A 19591-nucleotide genomic window follows, 5' to 3' on the forward strand; every position below is an offset into this window, starting at 1 on the left:
AGGGTATTCCCCAAGCTCTTTTCAACAAGTACAAAAGACAGTTAACATCCAGTCCTAAGGACTTCAACCCTTTCCAGCAACATGTATGTCTGGTGAGTGGCAACATTCGGGATTCAAACTCCCAACCTCTTGGTCCAGAGGCAGAGCCATTGGACGTCTTTGAAGCAACTCTTAACCTTTGCTTTTAAAAAGTGTGTTGTCAACTATTAAAGTTGTAATTACCTGCTTGGACAGCTGTTCCTCACACAGCTTGTAGAGCATGAAGAACTTGCGAGCCAGGACGATGTTCTGCTGGAAACCACAGGACGCCATCTTCACACGCATGATGATCTGTCGGTCAGGAACCATCATGGCCACCGTACGGAACATGATCTTCAGGTTCTCCGGAAGCTCCTGACGACCGGCGTAGCCGGGGTTCTGGTTTGGCATGGTACAAAAGAGGTGGCAAGCATTAGAGTACTAGAGTAGAGTTAGTTTCTTTGGCCAGGTACAAAGATCTCTTTCAGTTGAGGCTGCTGTCATTTCTAACTTCAAGTTGATAAAACAAGGTTATTAGACTGTCAGAATCAGATCACTAAGTACTGGTTTGCTGAGGTATAAACTAGATTGAAAATAGACAATGATGGAAAGGTAAAATTTTCATCACAGTAACCATGTACAACAGTCACAACTGTACAAGAGGAGCACTCATGCAGGGACTGATCATAATCTGGTCTGCAGGTTGTCAGTAGGATTGTTAATGCTTGACTCAGTAGGAAAATTGTCTAAGGTACCACTAAAAGTCACGTTGTCCAGGTGGTCCTTATGAAGAGGTGGTCACTAATCAGATTTTACTGTGAAAACCTTGTACAAATGTACAATATTCTCAGCTCTCCTGCATTTAGATTGAAGAAGTAAAGACCTACCATTGTGAGGAAGATGCCGAACTCAGCGTTCATGTCCACCACATCTCCGTCAGTGAAGACAAACTGCTTCCTGCGCTCCTTCTTACAGTTGAAGAGAACAGCCATCTGCTGAGCAGCCACGGAGAGCACAGGCAGCTCGATACGGTTAAACTCATCAAAACAGCCCCAGCTGCCGGACTGGGCCAGTCCTGGAGAGGAAAAACATGCAAATTTTCTGGTTAAAAAGAGTTGAATATTTTGAACAGCCATCTGCTGGGAAGCCACGGACAGCACGGGCAGCTCGATACGGTTAAACTCATCAAAACAGCCGCAGCTGCCGGACTGGGCCAGGCCTGAAGGGCAAAAACAACAATTTTCTGTTTAAAAAGAGTTCTCAAATGTTTTCCCTGCTGGTTTACAAAATATATGCACTGGTCAATACAATGTACTTGAAACTTGAATTTGCCTACAATATGCAGGGAAAAAGTCAATGCCACCAAGCTTACGTGATTCCTTTAGCATACAAATAAAAAATGACAATTTTCTGGTCAAAAATAGTGCACATTTTTTGATACTATCCTGACTACTTTATGCTCTGGTCAATACAATTATTTGGAACATCAATGGTTTATCAATCAAATTAAATTTGAATCAATCAATCATTCAAGACATACAAGATACGTATTTTACAAACCAATTTTGAAATTGTGATGAAACTATAGCTACAAAGTTTAAGTATGCAATTCACCTTTGTAGATCCTGCCGAGCCCTCTGTAGTCCATCTGATCAGAACAGTTGAAGACGACGACAAACTTGCCCAGACAGCGCCCCATGTCCTTGGTGGTCTCAGTCTTGCCTGTACCTGCTGGGCCGGCCGGCGCTCCTCCCATACTCATGCCCAGGGCCTGGGCAAGGGTGATGTAGCATCTAGGGTGGGGAGGAGGAGGAACACATTTTAAACATCACAAAATACAACAGAAGAATGAAACTGCAGTTTATATATTTCAAAATCAAATTTAGATAAATTATCAGCATTATAGATGTGCTTCCTGTGCAAATCCTTTTTTGAAATTCATCCACAGGAATACATAATATCTGCCACTTTCAAAAACAGTGTGTTTGAGAGATGTCTGTGGATGTCAGGTATGCACACTTTACAGATTCTGAAGTGCATTAATATACAGGGGGACGTTTGCACTGAACATCTTTTTCCAAGGTGGCAGATATGTTTGACTCCTTGGAAATATAATGCAGCTACTACATTGTAGGATGTCACTGTTGCAACATAGCTTCAATATTCTACATGATTGTGTATAAACGGGAGGGAATTATATATACATGTGTTGTTAGTTTGAAAAGAGGTAATACAGTATCTTATGCATACCTGTCAGTCAGTGGTGTGATGACCAGCCGCTCCTGACATCCCAGGAACTCGTTCTGGTACTCAAAGTCGACGTCAGTGATGGAGATGAGACACTGGTCCACGTCCTCCTTGTAGTAGAACCTCGTCTGCTTCAGCCAATCAAAGTCACCCGTGCTCTTCGTGTTCTTTTTCACCTGGGGTCAAACATAAGGTTAAGGTCAGTTAGGAAGAAGACAGAGAGGGCAGCAATTTAGAGGGCAGCAATGTTTATTTTAGTACTTCATTTCATCTGGGATTTAGAGATTTAGTGCTAAACTCTGCAAAGTAACGGCCTTGAATAAATGTGCTGTACCAAACTTGTCATTAATCAAAAATTTTTTTTCATTTTTTGGACCAGCAGCATACATGTAGTATAATACACCAGTCCCTGTGCTTTACTGATTGTCACTCTCTCCCCCCCTGTCCTTGGTGCTGAACACCATCAAGACATAAACTGAAAATGGATGTGTTCTTGAAAATTGTAATGGAACAAAAATGGAATGCTTAAAACAGACTTTCTTACGTTTAAGGCCATTCTTTAATACAGAATTATTTTTATGCTAATAGCAATATGATATGATGCACATCAATCATCGAATGGACATTGAAGCTTACCAGCTCATCAAAGATGTCCCTCTGATGCACGTGGATGGTGATGAGAGTTTCGTACTTGGTCCGTTCGTACTTGGTGAGATCTTTGGTGGTCATGTCGATCAGGTCATTCAGCATGTCGAGGAAGTGCTGGTTAGTTGTGGCCATGACCTTCTTGTCCACACGGGCATTCTTCAACGCCTCTTCTGAGTCACGGGTCCAGATCATCTGGATACCCAGCAGGCCAACCTGTCAGAGGAATACACTCTCAACTTCATTTTCTGCTGTTTTTTATCTTTTGAAAGCCATATATGAGAAAATGACGTTATTCAACATCCTTCAAAACTATTCTGACTGAAACTTGAATATGAACTAGAAACATTTGCAAGTAAATACAGAATGTTTACTTTCACATGTCTAGCCTAGCAATAGTAACAAGTTACATTGACTCTTTCTGACATTGTGGTTCATCTGCAAGTCTTACTCAAGCATATTCATGTTACAAGCCTAACCCTGTGTCAGGGACCTCCACAGCAGTATAATCAAAGACTGGATACTACTACTAAAGTCAGAAGAACATCTGCATCGCCATATCCCCCTACCTGTGCTGGGGAAGACGTTCTGAAACTCAATCATCTTGAAGTTGGGGTCGTCGATGGCGACAGAAGCCTGCCTGATGACCCCGTGGATGGACTTCTGTGACTCGTTCATGAGCAGGCCCAGCCACTGTTCCACGTTACCCTGGGCAACCACCGGCTTCTCAAGGTCAATCTTCTCATTTTCCTGCAGAGGACAGAAATGGGTTAGGTCTCATGCTAAACTACAAAGGACAAAACTACATGTAGTCACTACTCATTGATATTGGAAAGACTTTTAAGCTTGTGTGGTAGGGATACACATGATAAGCCAGCTTACTAGCTATTTTTTTCTAGAGTGAACCTTTGCTGAATAGGCTAATTGGACTGTAGAGCCAGTAACTGTTACTGTCTGCAGCTATGTTGTGGTTAATGTATAATAATTCCATTTTGGCAAGGTCTTCAATAATTATGCTTTTTATGTTCATTCTAAATAATCTTGTACAAAGATATGTCATTTTGATGCTGTTCATATTTTAATTAATCACAGTGTTTTACAAAGCAAGAATACTGTAAAGGCAATCCAACTCCATCCAGATAAGGAATGTTTTGTTGAAAGATAAAGTTTGAAGTTCGAAGAATTACCAACCTGTGAGGACACGCTGAGGATTTTCTCGTACTGCTTCTCGTCGAAGGTGACAGCCTTGGTGTTGTCAAACACGGACAGCAGGTGGGGCTGGATGGTGTGGGGGTCGGACGCCTGGCCCAGGATCTCCAGTAGCGCAGGGTCAGACACGAAGAAGAACCTGGGAGGGGGGAGGGGGCAAGGATATCATGAACATGAGCTTCAACATGTCATTAACACATGCTTCAACGGCTTTGTCCTTGGTGCTGAACAGCATTCACACCAGATAACAATTTTGCCTTTGGTAAACAGCACAACAGTTTTCTCTCCTTAGTGCTGAACATCACTCACATAAGGTAACCATTTTGTCCTTGCTGTTGAACAGCATTCACAGAAGGTGATAGCTTTGTCCATGGTGGTAGACAGCATTCACACAAGTAATCATTTTGCCTTTAGTGAACATGACACACAATGGCATTTTCGGAAGGTAATTTGTCTTTGATGCTGAACTGCATTGAGTTGTATGATGAAACAGCTTTGCCTGAACAATTTTGACATGATACAATAGGACTTGCAGCATTGATACACTATTAAGGTAGTAGTATAATCCAGACTGCAATACCTTGGGAACACCAGTCTCTTCTTCTCCAGGTAGCCAGTCAGTGACTTCTGGCACATCTCCAGCTGTTCCAGCAGGTGGGGCAGCAGCTGTCCCAGCGTGTCGTCCCCGACACAGCACTGCACCACGTTGGGGTTCTCGTGCGCACGCTGCATGATCTTCATCCACGACTTGTCAATCTGGCTGAACCGCTTCGCTTCCTGTTTTGGTACAGACAAATTTGGTCTTGTGGTTAGGGTTGTTGACTTGGAATCCAAAGTTTCTGGTTGCGAATCCCTAATAGACCCCAGTGTTGTGCCCTTGGGAAAATCAAGTGCCTGTTTCCTTGCTTGAGTACATAGGGATGTCCTATTAGTTGGTATGTAAGCCCCGTGTTTGGGGGGGAGCCACTAAAAGAGAGTTCATTAACGGTTATGCGAAACAAACAAGACCTTATTTGTTTTATATAACAGCAGTCTTTGCAGTCTTACAATGCTGAATTGGAAAGATAATATTTGGGGCTTGCATACAACAGTCTTGATGTACTGGTTACTTTGTAGTGATACTCTTGTGCCGCTCATGAAGAGATTTTCCCTCTTATTTAAAAAATCTGAGGAACTTTACCTGAGGCAGCTGCTTTGCGATGTCACCTCCCACAAACACAGCCTCCAGATAGATCCACAGGTTCTGCACAGTCATCCACATCTCAATAATCTCAGAGGTACCCGAAAGCTGCTGCACCCACTTTTGTATGGTGGGTTTGAAAGGTGCGTTGTACCTGTTGGGAGATAGTGTTTAATAGCAGTCAGTTACATGCCTACTAAGTCACAGGTTGGCTGTCGTAAGTTCCTCCCTGTTGTGAGCTTGTCTTCTCGCCAAATTTCTCCAGTTAATTGCTTTGTTGTGTATCTTTACTACTACAATTGTCTCCATATTATATTAATAGTGGGAACCTTAAGTTTACTGTAGCTCTTTAGACACAGTGATTTAGATGAAGTAAACAGCACCTAGTGTGTGAACCTAGATCACCAGTGTAAATGCTTAGAATGTGGCATCTGGTCTAAACATGAAGTTGTTTTGTAAGCACAATTAAAACTAAACCTTTAACTGAATACAGTTTAAAAATGAGCTTCAGTGTAAGATGGAATCACCCTGTCAGACTTGTATTTGACTCACCCAGTTGCAGCTCTTCTTGCAGCCATTACGTTATCATTGAATGCAAATGTAGGCATTATAAGACTTAGTATACTCATGTCTAGAACTATAAGATGGACAAATACAGTTGGGATATGCCTCCTGAGATCCCATTTTCACATAGGTAGATAATTCTAAACCATAGAATTAAGTTCTTACTGTCTAGAGCTCATCAGTTTGTTCTCTTATATACACAGAGAGAGTAATTTCATTAGGTTGCACTAAACATTTCAATGTCTCTCATTTCAGCAGACCATACAATTTGTACTGGTATAGTATACACGTGCTGACTGGAGGTTAATCATGGTTACCTCTGGATTTAATGCCTAATGAATAATATATATACCTATAGGGTAAATCTATTGTAGTTGGCCATACCTGTTGCTCATGAGAGACCCCAGCACCATGAGTGAGTCCTCCATAAGAGCCACAATCTCTGTAACATCTGCTCCCTTCAGCAGCAACTCTCCTCGTGTCTTGAAGGGTGAGAAGGTGAAGATCTGGGTGCTCCAGTCTGCTATCACCTGTTTCAGCTTGGCTTCGATGTCCTTCTCCTTGGTGGCTGAGATGCACACATCCTATAGAGAAAGATTCACAACACCATGATGTACATTTACATCAACAGGTGGCAAGGTGGTCTTGTGGTTAGGGTTGCTGACTCTAACCTAAGGGTTCTGTGTTTGAATCCCTGGCTGGCCCAATTCTTGTGTCCTTGGGAAAGGCACTTAACACGGTGCACCTATTTCTTCACTTGACTCAGGTAAAAATTAGTCCGTAGGCTTGGTATGGTACGGTGAGGCTTTCAGACACATCTATTAGTAACAGAATAAGTCTTGTGCATGAAAATCTTTATAAACACTAAGACAGGCTAGTGATCACTCACTAGCAAATAACCCAGAAATGAGGCATGATAATTATGTTTTTACCTCAATGTCCTCCTTGAACTGGAGTAGTGGTGCCATCATGATATTCCTCAGGAGGAAGTTGTCTGCCTCCACATCAAAAGTGTGACCTGTAAAACAAATATAGATGATTACTACATAATAATGTATAATATGCCAAACCAGTGAATGAAAAAAATATATCCAAAAGCATTGCTTTGTTAGAGTGCTTAGGTCTAGAAAATTCAGAAAAAGTACGCCCTCATAGTGTCAGAAATTTGTTTCACATCCAAGCAAACTCTGTTCCTCTTACTTGTGAGTTTTGCGATGCGCTCCCAGTGCCGACCCATCATGGCTTTGTTAGCCATCATCTCCAGGAGAGGACAGGTCTCACTGAAGTCATCAATTCTCTTCTTCAGGTCCAGGAAAGCCTCCCATTCCTTCAGAGCTTTGGGCAGCTTACGGCACCTAAGAGTGTGATGCAGCTAATGTTTACAAGATGCAATATGATGTACTAAGTATTTAGTAACTGTTGGTTTCAATATACAGAAAGAAAACAAGAAAAATTGTTTCAATTATACAGAAGCAAAGAAGAAATTATTTCTATCTGTCCTTCTACATTTCACATATTTGCCGAATCTTATGGTCCTCCACACAATTCTCTGTCTTGAAATTGAAAACAAATGTTCTTAGTCAGTCTTTCCTTACTCAGATAAAAACAGCTTGCTTCACACCAATGCTTTCTAACATACACATGGCTAATAATTGGATATGAGCTTTTGCTGTTTTTCCAGTTCCTGTTCTTTGCTTATGATTGTGATTGTGATGCTTGTGTGCCAAAGTGCCGTTGTCAGTTTGTAAACACAAAGATGTATGCATCATTCATTGGAAATGCACTGCAAATATTTCAGCACCCTGGACAAAACCAGTGTTCATGCTACTTACTCCCTCTCCAGCCTTCCGTGGACATGTGAGCAAGTGCAATCAGTGATGGAAAAGCAACAAGCAGTGAGTTTTTCAGCAATATTTGACTGCAAGTTATGCTCGTGAACAATTTTATCAGGTTGGTGAGTGACAAAATAACAAGTTCTTCATTCACACTTGTTTAACAAGAGCCAATAGTTTGATGATCTTCTGTAATCTTCATCAGGATAACTGCCCTGATGAAGATGACAGGCAGTTTTTGAAGCTCTTGATAAACAAGTATGAATACAGAACTCTGTTATTCATTAAGTTCCTGGGAAACAGCATACAATGCAAAAGTGTCGCCAGTGCCATAAAAGTGTTCGTTCTAGGTGTCATGGCTAAGTACGTAATCAGTGTCAGATTTCAGAGTCATAATACTGTGCAGTTTTCTTTGCTTACTTGTTCTGGAAGTCCATGAGCTCGTTGTTGATCTTGTCAATGTCAATGTCAACCCATGGGATGTCGTAGTATCCGTCCACTGTGTCCAGCACCTGTTGTGGGCAAATTCATACATTTTTAACATACATACGACCTGCAATCCTTGATGTAAATAAATAATGTTCCACTTTATCTTAACAGATGTCTAATTGCACATATCAAATTCAAAAAGCATGGTGTTTAAAAAAAATCACAATGTCAGGCGATGTTTGGTTTTGTTTGACTGTTAGTTTTTCAAGTGTTTTTTTTTCATAAAACTTAATTAAGATGCATTTATGTAGTACAAGGCCTTTCTGAGGAATAGTGTAATAGCCAATTTATGTCTTGCAGAAAGACTGGAATTGGTGGCGTGTTTGATTAATTTTTCTTATGTGAGAATTATTTTCTCATGCACGGCAAGCCTAAACCATGACCAGTATATGACATTTGTTAGGAGGGAATGGAGCAGAACTCACATTGTTGTAGAGGGTGTAGAGCTTCTGCAGCAGAGCCAGTTCCTTCCTGATCCTCTGCAGGTCAGGGTACTCAGTGATGGCCAGGCCGAACAGTTCCTCTCCCCCGTTGTAGGTGACGTACTTACGCCACAGCTCGTCGAAACGCGCCTGGAAGATGGTCAGCCTGTCTGAGGCCTCACGTGGTGAGATGCCCTGGATGTTCGGACCCCTGTGGAGAGATACACAATTATGTGATGAGTAATAAAACCCTTTTTTGTCGTACATATCTACCTAACAGCAGAATTATTTTCTAATAGTTTGAAATGTCACAAAACAGATAATGTTATGGCCAAAATCCCCAAGCAAAGGCCATTAAAAGTTTGCAGGAACAAAAACTATGATATGAAAGACAATCTCAAAAAGGTTGAAAAAACTAGCCTTGAGCACTATTTTTCTATATTTTTACATGCATTGTGAATTGTTCATTTTTTGTGTGTACACAAACAGCCCAACCATGCCCTGATTAAAAAAAATGTAACCTTAGCCTTAAGCAACAAAACAGGTGTTCATTTATACATAGATGAATAACGAACTTGCTGTTAACACACAGCAAAGCACAACAGTCACTGTTAGTACTTACTTGACGTCATATTCACCCACGAAGTCGTCCACCTCCACAATGAAACGCTCCACACCGCTGAGAAGGTCTCCCTTGAAGGGAGTCTGGATCTCCAACAGTTTGCTGGATATATCAGTGCTCTGGAATGGCATGGACAGCATAATCAGCATATTCCATTCTTAATGATCCTGTGTTTCTATTTAATTTTGTCAGACATTGCAATAAAGGAAAGGCAATGGAGAGGTAAATGAATTGATAAATTATGATGCAGATATGCAAGAATCAGCTATATGATTATTGTCATCGGTCGACTGTATTGGTTGGGGTTACAGCCCCTTACAGGCTGATATACCCTTTTGATAGCTTGATACATGTACAAGATGGGTTTGCCAAGCCTCTGTCCAGGTGATTTGAAGTGAATCACCAACCCCAGATTGTGGGATTTGGGACTATCATTTCAAAAGGTTCTTTAACATGCAAGGGTGATCAGTGGTACTAAGATACCAAAAAGTTAGAGAAAAAGCAATGGTTAACATTGAAGAGATAATTTACAAGAGAAGGTCACAGTAATAATGACATTACCACTTGTTGCAGCTGCTTCCACTGGTACCCAATGGTGTCCACCCTCTCGGCGTTCCCGTCGTTGAAGAAGAGCTCAAAGCGGTTCAGCAGTGCGTACGACTCCTCAATCGGCCCGATGGTCATGTCGATCTTAATCTCGTTCTCGCGGATCTCGCCGAGAGCCGCCATGGCGCCACGGACGTCGTCCAGGTCGTTGATTGGCCGCTGGAGACGCTTGTTGAGGTTTTCGATGAAGTCAAAGATGTCCTGAAAGGTTGACAGGTCAAAATGAATCAGCTTGTACTGATATCCTTGTAGTCATCAATGTAATACCTTAACTCATACCTGTTTTGGGGTCTTTGTGAATGTATTGGAACTGTATTGTATGACCATTACATCATAGAATAGATTTATCATTTACGATTGTATTCCCTAACATACTAGTATTACAAAATGTTTTATGTTACATATATACCACATCCTACCACCCAGGACATACTGGGTCACAACCCTGTCAATCAACTAAAACCTAATCTCTGCTCACCCACTTCTAATCTTTGCTGCTATGGGCAAGATGAATAAATACAAACTCCCCGAAAATCAGCACTGCACAAAGCAATTATACTCCCATCCCTGAAGCAGATAATATTATCAATGACAGTTTACACCAACTGTACTGTGACCAGTAAGACTCTCTGACCTGCATGTCAATGCCAGCCTTGTTGTTCAGTGCCTTGCCGAATGCCAGTTTCCAGTTGCGAGTCTCGGTCTTCAGGGCCATCTGTATGTTGTCTGTGAGACAGATGATGGCTCCAATGCGGTAGTCTGGCGGCATGGACTCGATCATGGTCTGCAGCTCCTGGTAGTGCCGGATGTGGAACTCAAACTCCGACAGGATGGGCTCGGTCTTCAGGAACTCCTGCACACGCTCCTCTGGATCCTGAGAATGGATAATTCATCACAGAAAATTAGGCTTAGAAGTGAAGAATGCTTTCAGAAGAATCAAGGTTACTGTCCTTGGTGCTGAAATTATTGCTGTTATAGACTGATGCCATTACCTGACTTTCCATAAAAACTTGGTTGAATTATTTATTTTTTGAAGGCTGATCCTATTGTTCTGACATCAGAACCTGGTAAAATTGCTTATCTGATTGGAGAGGTACAAGGCGGTGGAAGGAGAGTGATTTGGCTCTGCCTTCCAATAGAAGTCATAGGATCTTCAAAAAGGCTATCATGGTACTGCCAAGAGTCCTGTCTCAAGTAGATGCTGAATAGCAACTGTTGTAAATGTACTTGCCCACCCAGATATAAAAGCAGAGCAGCTGTTATTCGACAGTGCTTTACACCTCATACACATCTGTATACCCACCGCTGTCCAGAGCTCCTCATATCCCTTGAACTGTTCCAGCAGTTCCTGGCAGTCCACCTTCAGGCCATTCACAATGTTGTTCAGCGCAACCTAATAGAATTCACTTTCTGTTAAAGCCATTCCTTTTTTGCAAAGAAAACCAAATATTACACACTCTTCCAATCAATTTAAGTCAAACAAGTAGCAACAAATAATGAGTGATTCAGACTTCAGGTTTTCTTAACCTTCAAGTTCACCCATTTCTTGTGTCCGACCTTTTGACCTCCTGTCATTCTGTCTGTCAATCTCCCCCACCCATGGGCTGTTAAACTAACAGTAACACACAAATAGGCACGCAAACCCACAGATCACTCACCAAAGACAAAACTTCAATCTGCATGTATGTATAAAACCAGTGCAATGGCCAAGTGTACCTGTAAGTAAAACTTGATTACAGTACCTGAACTTTCACCACATCCTTGTGTTCACTGATGAGTTTGTGGAGAGGTTTGGGGGCCATGCCGTGGACCACTGTCTTAGCTTCATCTCCTCCCTCTGCTATCATCTGCTCCATTTCCTGTAACATCAGCCTGAGAGTCAGCAATTGACAAGTTTTCTCATTATATATGATATTGTGTGCCTTAGGCAGTTCACTCGGTGTTTTAAAAAGCTGAATTTAGGAGCATTATAAACCTTTATAGCCTGGATACCATTCTGGTTAGTTTACGTCCGCTCCCTCAGTCACTCCCACCAACCAGAGGGCCAATCAGCAAGCTTGCACAAAATCTGGATGAATATTTGAATTCCAGATGGTCCCAGACTGGTATGGTAGGAGCAACTGTGGGAGCGGACGTAAACTACCCAGGATGGTACCCAGGCTAAAACCTTTAAGCTGCAGAAGGAAAAAGATTATACAAGCTTTGGATTTACATGGAATGATGTGTGAATCCTTGAACCACAGCTGACCTCACATGAGTCCAGACGCTTCCATAGAAACACGAAAGCAGAGCGTCCTTGCTCATGAAAGGTGCCAGGACAAGGATTGTGTGATTGGCTAGCTGCTCCGAACAGTGCAGGGTCGCCACAAGTTAGTGATGTTTGCAGTACATGACTGCTTCGTGTCTACTCACGCTGACTTGATTTTTACTCCAACAGAAAGAGGTTATCGCTTAGAGTACTAGCTGCTATGTTGGTGAGCTTAGTACTTATGATGTTGTCACACTTTTCTTGGTGTTTAGAGTGGTTATATATGATGTTGATGGGGCATGCAGAGAGTCAGTCTCGGCGTGGGTTAGTATGGGACTAGCTAGATGATCGCTCCTACGAACTTTTCCAACTGTTGCCACTGACAGATCGCCAGAGGAAGACTCCAGCATCAAAAATGGGTCAGACGTTAAAAATCTGATGCCAAAGTTTTCTTCCTGCAGTGCCGCCAGTTTTCACCAGAGGGAGCCGTTACCTTCCCCTGCTGCTCCCTCGGGGCAAAGGTTAGATGTTTCCATTTATTCACGGCCGACTTGACCCGGAAGTTGGGATCGGATTTCTCGGAGAAGAACGAGAGGGCCTTTCGCACGGGGGATTTGGGCTCCGCGAGTTGTGCGAGCTGCAAACCACAGTGCATAATTCCATGCAACAGTTGTGCGAGTGCAACACAAGACAAGTACACACACATACACACAAAGGTGACAGGTATTTAAAAGCAGGCTAGTGCAGGGTCTACCCTCTTAGCACATTTTCCTTTGCAGCATTTTATTAAGACACAGAGAGAAAACCAGTACCAGTGGCATTCGACACGGCTTCAAGGGCATTTGCTTGAAACAAACCAACGTGAGCACAACATTCTCGACATGCAATGCAATGTCTGCTGTGACAACTCACCCTGTTTTGCCGCTAGAAGCAAGCATTTAAAGAGCAAGAAAGCAAAAGTGCATTAGCAGGCAATATCACTATGAAAAGCTTTAATTTCTATTATTACTGCAAGCATATGGTTTGTTAGAGGCACCTATACAACACATATAATTAGTTTGCGAGTGAAACTTGCCTTAGCAGCTTAAAGATTCTGTGTGTTTTAAAATTGTAACCTGAGCATTATGACTCACCTTTACTTAGTAAAGCTGAATGTTAAACGTCTAAAGGCAAAAGCATTGTGAAAATCCATGTTCTTCTTAAAACATACAAGGTCTGGTGTTTCTTATATATTATCTCTTGGTTTTTAATTGTGATACTTAATCAGCTACTATCTTTAATTGTGTGTATCTTAATGTCTGTAGATGGAAAACAATTCCCTTTGGCACTTGTGAAGAAGAGAATCCTTGTATTGAGAATCCTGGTTAATACCAGTCATTTCAGAGTTAGAAAGCTACATGTACACAAGAAACGGTTACTCTGGCAACTGAATAGATTTTGAAAACTGTTCGATGTTCCAATTAGTATCCACTTTTCATAGTCATCGACTTTTTGTCCGTGACTACTAGTATCGTGTATCTCATTACCTGGATGTCTAACTTTCATCAACAAAGCGACAATGTACTTACCCTGATCTGCTGCTCCTGCTGTCGCCGGGTGTGACCCCACACAGGGATGTCCTTAGCAACGTTCATCATCACAGCCACGGCCTTGTTCAGGGAGTTCTGGATCTCATCCAGGCTCGGCTTCAGGGCAATGCTGATTAGAGCAAATTTGCATGAGGGTCATTACAACATCTCTTAACACATTGTCACACACTATAACCTTTTGGGGCTAGTCTATTGAATTTAACTCGTAAAATCATAATTTTACTTTTATGATAATATAATTGCACATAATTGTGTGCAGTTGTTTACTAATTGTAGCACAGTAACGTGTGTGAATGAAGTGATTTTCCAAAAGCAAGGGACAAAATTGTCACAAAACGAAGACAACAATATCCACAGTAGAAAACAAATCCTGAAGAAATGATGGAGAAAAAGTAGTTGTCAAATAGGAATGGGACAGCAAGAGAGAGATTTCAAATAATATACAATCCGTCAAGCAAAACATTGTGTATCATCATTGACTCTGTAGCACATATATCTGGGATGCTTACTTTGGAATGCTCAGCACAATGTCTGCCTTGAAGAGCGGTGGCCGCTTGTCGTCCCTTTTCAGCTGTGGCGACGTGGCGTACTTCAGGCTGGGCGACTGGAGACGCTTCTTGATGCCATCCATGGTCATACGTGTGCCTGGAGGGTATGGGGACAATTGGGAATGAATCAGCCACTATCTGTAACTACTTTGTACTGTATCTGTATCTGCACAGATGGCATAATTGCCCCTCGCCGTAACACACCACATCATACTTAAAGTTTGTGATTTTGTCTTTTTTTAGTACAGAAATTGCCAGTTGTCTCATCAGGGTTTTAGCAGATGTCAATCTACACAAACAGCACTGAGTTTACTGCATTACATATACAATGATCCAACTTACCCTATGATACACCTGTATTGATACATCTTGAAATACTGTTAAGAAGATTGGACAGTAGTTAGAACTAAGAAGTGATCCATGATGCTCACATTTGACAAGTGCGTCTGTGTTCCTCTGGCTGAAGTATGTGAGCAGGTTGAAGTACACACACGGCAGACACTCTGTACAGCGCTGGCCCTTGTGTCTGGCATCAGGGTGGGAGCAGGGGTAGTTGTCCTAGACAGAATCAGATGATTTTTAGACAGTTTCATACTTTTGTGTACTTAGATAGATGACACTTAAAGTTACCTTGTTCCAACATTTAATACAGTATTCTAACATAAGGGTCATAACAGGCTAGATTTGATATACTGATCATAAAGAAATTCCTCCACTAATTTCTTTATTTCATAGTCACAAGGATCTTGGACCAGAGGTTTAAACTTAATTTACAATACAAATCTGGATTATCCTCATAATTTCTTAGATAAGATAAGATCTTGCCTCGTACCTCCAGGTTGACCTTGTCCTTCTCACGGAGGAAACTCTTCAGCAGCTCCACCAGCTCCAGGACAGAAGTCTCCACCAGATGGCTCTGTCTGCAGATGGGACAGATTTGAATCATGTTAGGCTCTGATAACCCTCAACAATAAAACTAATTCCAACTGTAATGTTTCAAATGTAAAAGCTCCATCAAAACCCCCCCTTCACACTGGAGGAAAACTGATTGGCCAACTAGTCTGCATGCTCGGATTAACGTTTTCATGAACAAAATCCTGAGTGAACTCTCGACCATCACACAAATGTAGGGTCATTGGCTGATGTTCTTCAATGATTGTCGAGCCCTGTCCAACTTGATACATATTGGATACTTTCAGTTACATGTAACAAATATGCTTGACTCTTTTTTGACTTAGTAATGGCTACATCTATCTCTACAGACTTACGTGGACAGAGAGACAGCTGCCTTGGCGCATGTCTGTTCTGTAATCTGTAGGAACTCCTCCACAGAGATGGGCTCGTCTTCAGGCAGCTCACACAGACTGGTGGAGGACATGTCACTCAGGGAGGCATCGATACGGCACTCCAACATGTCTGTCACCTGTTTCACCAACAGTTCCACCTTCTCCATCACCTTGTACACCTCACTGATGTCTGTTGAAGTAGGAGAGGAAAAGATGATACGTAAGTGGACTGAAGGGTTGTCTCTAACATTAAATGTTGAGTCAGACATGACAGCAGCTTCATAGCCTATCCGGCCAAGTTTAATACATTCTGCTCCCTATCTGCTCCTTACATAGTCCCTATTCTCAGGTTGGTGAAGAATGGAGTGGATAACCTAGTCTGGATGGTTAACCCAGGCTATCAATTTCAACCACATCAATTACGTTTGACTATCACAACGTAATTTTCTTAGTGCAGAAAAATCTATTTTGTTACAATTTTGGACAGATTTCTTTTATATTCAAAGATTGATGCTCTCAGTCTTTGCGTTAGGCCAGAATCATGATCAAAAGCACAGGGGTCATCTGAATGGGCACAATATCTGCTACGAAGTAACTGATCACACATAGACATGATTGGTGCTTACACTGCTTGATGTTGAGAGACGTCCAGCTGAGCATGGTCAGTCCAGGCTTGATGGCGTCATCAATCTGACCAATGACAGGCTTCATGAGAGGCTGCAGGATGGGGGTGATGCTGTCTGTCAGCTTCTTGTAGTCAGACAGAAGCTCGTTCAGTCTGAGGGAAGGACAAAATTAAAAATCATCAAATTTTTCTTTTCATCATCTGTATATTGTCTGAATGACTGAATGTGGTCAGTATATTCATGCTCAAAAATTATGATCATTGCTTTTTAGACACACATGATATTACTATGAGATACTATTATTATAAAATTTAATAGATTTTGGGTCATCAAGAAAGAAATCTACATATTTTGAACTCTTTGCACTCACAGTTATAAAGAAGAATCAACTGTCAAAAATATGTACATATTCCATTATGATTAATGATGGCATTTTATAATTCTTCAAGCACACAAAGTCGTACTCAGGAGTATATAGCATCAAAAACATCTTTATGCATTGCAAAAAGGTCCTGTCCTTCACTCGAGTGGAAAAATGAAACTTTACTCATGCTTTCAGGAGTGCTCAAAGCTAGAATTTTCAGCAGTGAACAACTTACGCCTGCACGTTGTCCTTGATCTCCTTCTCCCTCAGCACCAGAGTCTCGGCCCCCTCCGGGATCTCCAGACCCATCTTAGCCAGCTGCTTAGACTCCATGATCAACTCCATCACGGAGGGGTCAAAGTTCACAAACAGTTCCTTCAAGTGAAGAAAAAAAAATCACCCATTCAAGTTATGAACTTACATCATCTGCAAATCAATTGCTTAAAAAGAATATTTCTGAGACAGTTTCTGAAGAAAAAAGGTGACAAAGTTTTAGCATTGCTAGTAGTAAGAGTTGACTCAATTTCTTACCTTAGTCTCTGGATGTTTGACGAAAAGTGAGGCATTGAGGCCTGTCTTTGCTGCATCAACAGCCCGGCACCATCCACGGTGATACAGCATCTGTCACAACATTTAATGTAGAATTAGAAACAGTTGTACCAACTTGGCATATTCAATATGCTAACATTCAAACAGAGTCAGTAGCCGAGTAGCACAGCGACATGCTATAATGATGATTACCTGACCAGCAAAATCAGACTTTTCATAAACATGTTCCTATATAAAGGATGCATCCATGCAATGTGGTTACCTCAAACTCCATCAGTACTGCAGCTGTCTTGTTGAAGCTTCGGACAATCTTCTTGGCGTCAGGTGTCTTCATGAGATCCTCCTTCGTCTTGAAGATCATCATGGGAGTCTCAATCTTCCTGTACAGCTGACGGGACCAGGCAATCTTCCCAGCAATCTGTGGGAGGAATGAGAGAGTATTGCATGCTTAGAGTTATATATTATAAATACTGGTATTGCGATTCACATGATCTGTGTTACTTTTGGATCTGTGTCACCTTCTACTCATGTTAAGACTTGTTCAGAACTGAAGAAAGATGCAGTAATGCCATTGCGGTTGCCATATAAAAACATCAGATTTTCTACAAGCTGACCTTTTAGTCAATGATTTATTGTTGAACAGATTAATCCAAAACAGCATTCATGTGGGACTGTCTGTGGGATTCTCCTGGAATTCAATGAGTGACAACCACCTGGCAACAAGTCTACTTATTGGTTGTTACACCCACCGGTGGGTAGTTTCTGGGAATGGGAGGGTCGGCCTTGAGTTTCTGGTAGTTTTTTCTGGTGGACTCCAGGTCTCGGCCGTACTGGTGCAGGACCCTCATGTACTTATCCTCCAGGTCCAGCTGGGCGCCGGAGATCTTCTCACACTTATCCAGAAGCTCCAGGGACTTCTCAGTCTGCGGGTGAACAGAATCAGGTTCAGTACAGCTACAGGTTCTCAAAATTATAGTGTCACTTAGTATCTACAGGTTCATTGTACCACAGAAATTACCCTTGCTAGACTAAGTCCTTTTTCGACAAGAGCAATGAACAGCAGACCACAGCTTAACGTAAAAAGACTAGTAATTTCTTTCTTTTAAAGTTAACAGTCTCTACACCTACATTGAAGCAAGGATTAAGGAGTAATGTGTTAAAAGATGAGCATCATGTTGTAAGTCATGATTTCTGTAAACAAATCAACTCTCCGGCAATATGACATTAAAATGCTCATCTTGTGATTGGAACTCAGACCAGGCACCCTAAAGATATACATTTTGCGTACAGAAGTAACTTTTTTACTACAGGCATAGCAAAGAGATGTATGTTTGAGTAAGTACCACTGCTGTTAGTACTCACCGACAGTCCTCTGTCAAACCAGCCGTCGATGAAGGCCTGTAGGGTGGTCTGCAGGGCATCAATCTGCTTCCTGAACTCCCAGTAGTCATTATCAAACTGCAGAGGGGAAAGATTTATTTTTTGATATTCATTTTCAGACTTGACACAGAAAACCTAAAAATTAGATTAGACAATAGTCTAAGAATGATAGCTTCATTGTGAGATGGATTGACAATGTAAGGAAAGACTTCCATGAGTTTAATGAGTACTGTTTTATAAACTTTACTCAAGTGTTCTTAACAACAGGTTAACCCAGTATCTAGAGTGCTCAAATCTACTTGAAGATGAGCAGAACGGTTTCCGTAAAGGTAGAGCCTGCATTGATCACATTTACACAGTATGTACGGTGATTAGGGCCAGAATGGAAAAAGGGAAGTCAACTTTTGCTTGCTTTATTGACTTTCAAAAAGCATTTGACTGGGTAAACAGGGACCTTCTAGCCTACAGACTCATCCAAATGGGCGTTGATGGGAAATTTTTCGAAAATATATTATCTCTGTATAAATCCCCAATAGCCTGTGTAGAGGTGAATGACTTAAACGTACACACTGGTTCCCCACTCCTTTCGGAGTAAAGCAAGGGGACGTACTATCTCCTACATTGTTTGCTATGTATGTTAATGACCTTGCTCAAAATGTCAAAGATTCTGGTTTGGGAGTCAGGTTTGGTGAGAAGACTCTAAGTCTGCTGCTGTATGCAGACGACATTATTATATTGGCAGATAATGAAAGTGAACTGCAGGAACTGCTAAACATTGTTAATGACTGGTGTTCTAAGTGGCGGCTCATGATCAATCAAGGAAAAACACAAATAATGCATTTCAGGAAAAAAGGAGTAAGAAGGAGTTCCCATGAATTTAGATTTGGAAATTTGAAACTTGATTATGTGAGCCGGTACAAATATTTAGGTCTTTTCTTAGATGAACACCTGTCTTTTAATACAGCTACTACTGTTCTTGCAGAGGCTGCAGGGAGAGCTCTAGGTGGGGTTCTGGGTAAAGTCAAGGTTTTAAAAGACTTGGGTTACTACACATACACACAACTCTATGAAGCGTGTGTTTGTCCCATCCTTGACTATGCAGCTGGTGTCTGGGGATACAAAACAACTGAGAAGTGTTCAGTGGTGCAGAACAGAGCAATTAGGTGC

General features: G+C 41.7%; 1 protein-coding gene across 1 annotated transcript in view; it reads right to left on the bottom strand.

The window, feature by feature from the left end:
- The window catches only part of LOC109488027 (dynein heavy chain 5, axonemal-like), a 75238-nt gene that overhangs the window by 29885 nt on the left and 25762 nt on the right, over positions 1 to 19591 (bottom strand). The window contains 30 exon segments of the mRNA XM_019792168.1: positions 223 to 417; positions 906 to 1093; positions 1633 to 1811; positions 2269 to 2441; positions 2902 to 3149; positions 3480 to 3660; positions 4102 to 4258; positions 4700 to 4896; positions 5300 to 5453; positions 6248 to 6447; positions 6796 to 6881; positions 7064 to 7218; positions 8116 to 8207; positions 8610 to 8817; positions 9229 to 9347; positions 9790 to 10035; positions 10469 to 10708; positions 11138 to 11227; positions 11577 to 11693; positions 13651 to 13780; positions 14181 to 14316; positions 14651 to 14777; positions 15052 to 15139; positions 15488 to 15695; positions 16132 to 16283; positions 16731 to 16870; positions 17027 to 17116; positions 17307 to 17462; positions 17794 to 17967; positions 18407 to 18502. Coding sequence (XP_019647727.1) covers positions 223 to 417; positions 906 to 1093; positions 1633 to 1811; positions 2269 to 2441; positions 2902 to 3149; positions 3480 to 3660; positions 4102 to 4258; positions 4700 to 4896; positions 5300 to 5453; positions 6248 to 6447; positions 6796 to 6881; positions 7064 to 7218; positions 8116 to 8207; positions 8610 to 8817; positions 9229 to 9347; positions 9790 to 10035; positions 10469 to 10708; positions 11138 to 11227; positions 11577 to 11693; positions 13651 to 13780; positions 14181 to 14316; positions 14651 to 14777; positions 15052 to 15139; positions 15488 to 15695; positions 16132 to 16283; positions 16731 to 16870; positions 17027 to 17116; positions 17307 to 17462; positions 17794 to 17967; positions 18407 to 18502 — 4722 coding nt within the window.

This window comes from Branchiostoma belcheri, unplaced genomic scaffold, assembly GCF_001625305.1.
Source record: "Branchiostoma belcheri isolate BF01 breed outbred unplaced genomic scaffold, Haploidv18h27 scaffold91, whole genome shotgun sequence".
In the NCBI taxonomy this organism is placed as follows: domain Eukaryota; kingdom Metazoa; phylum Chordata; class Leptocardii; order Amphioxiformes; family Branchiostomatidae; genus Branchiostoma; species Branchiostoma belcheri.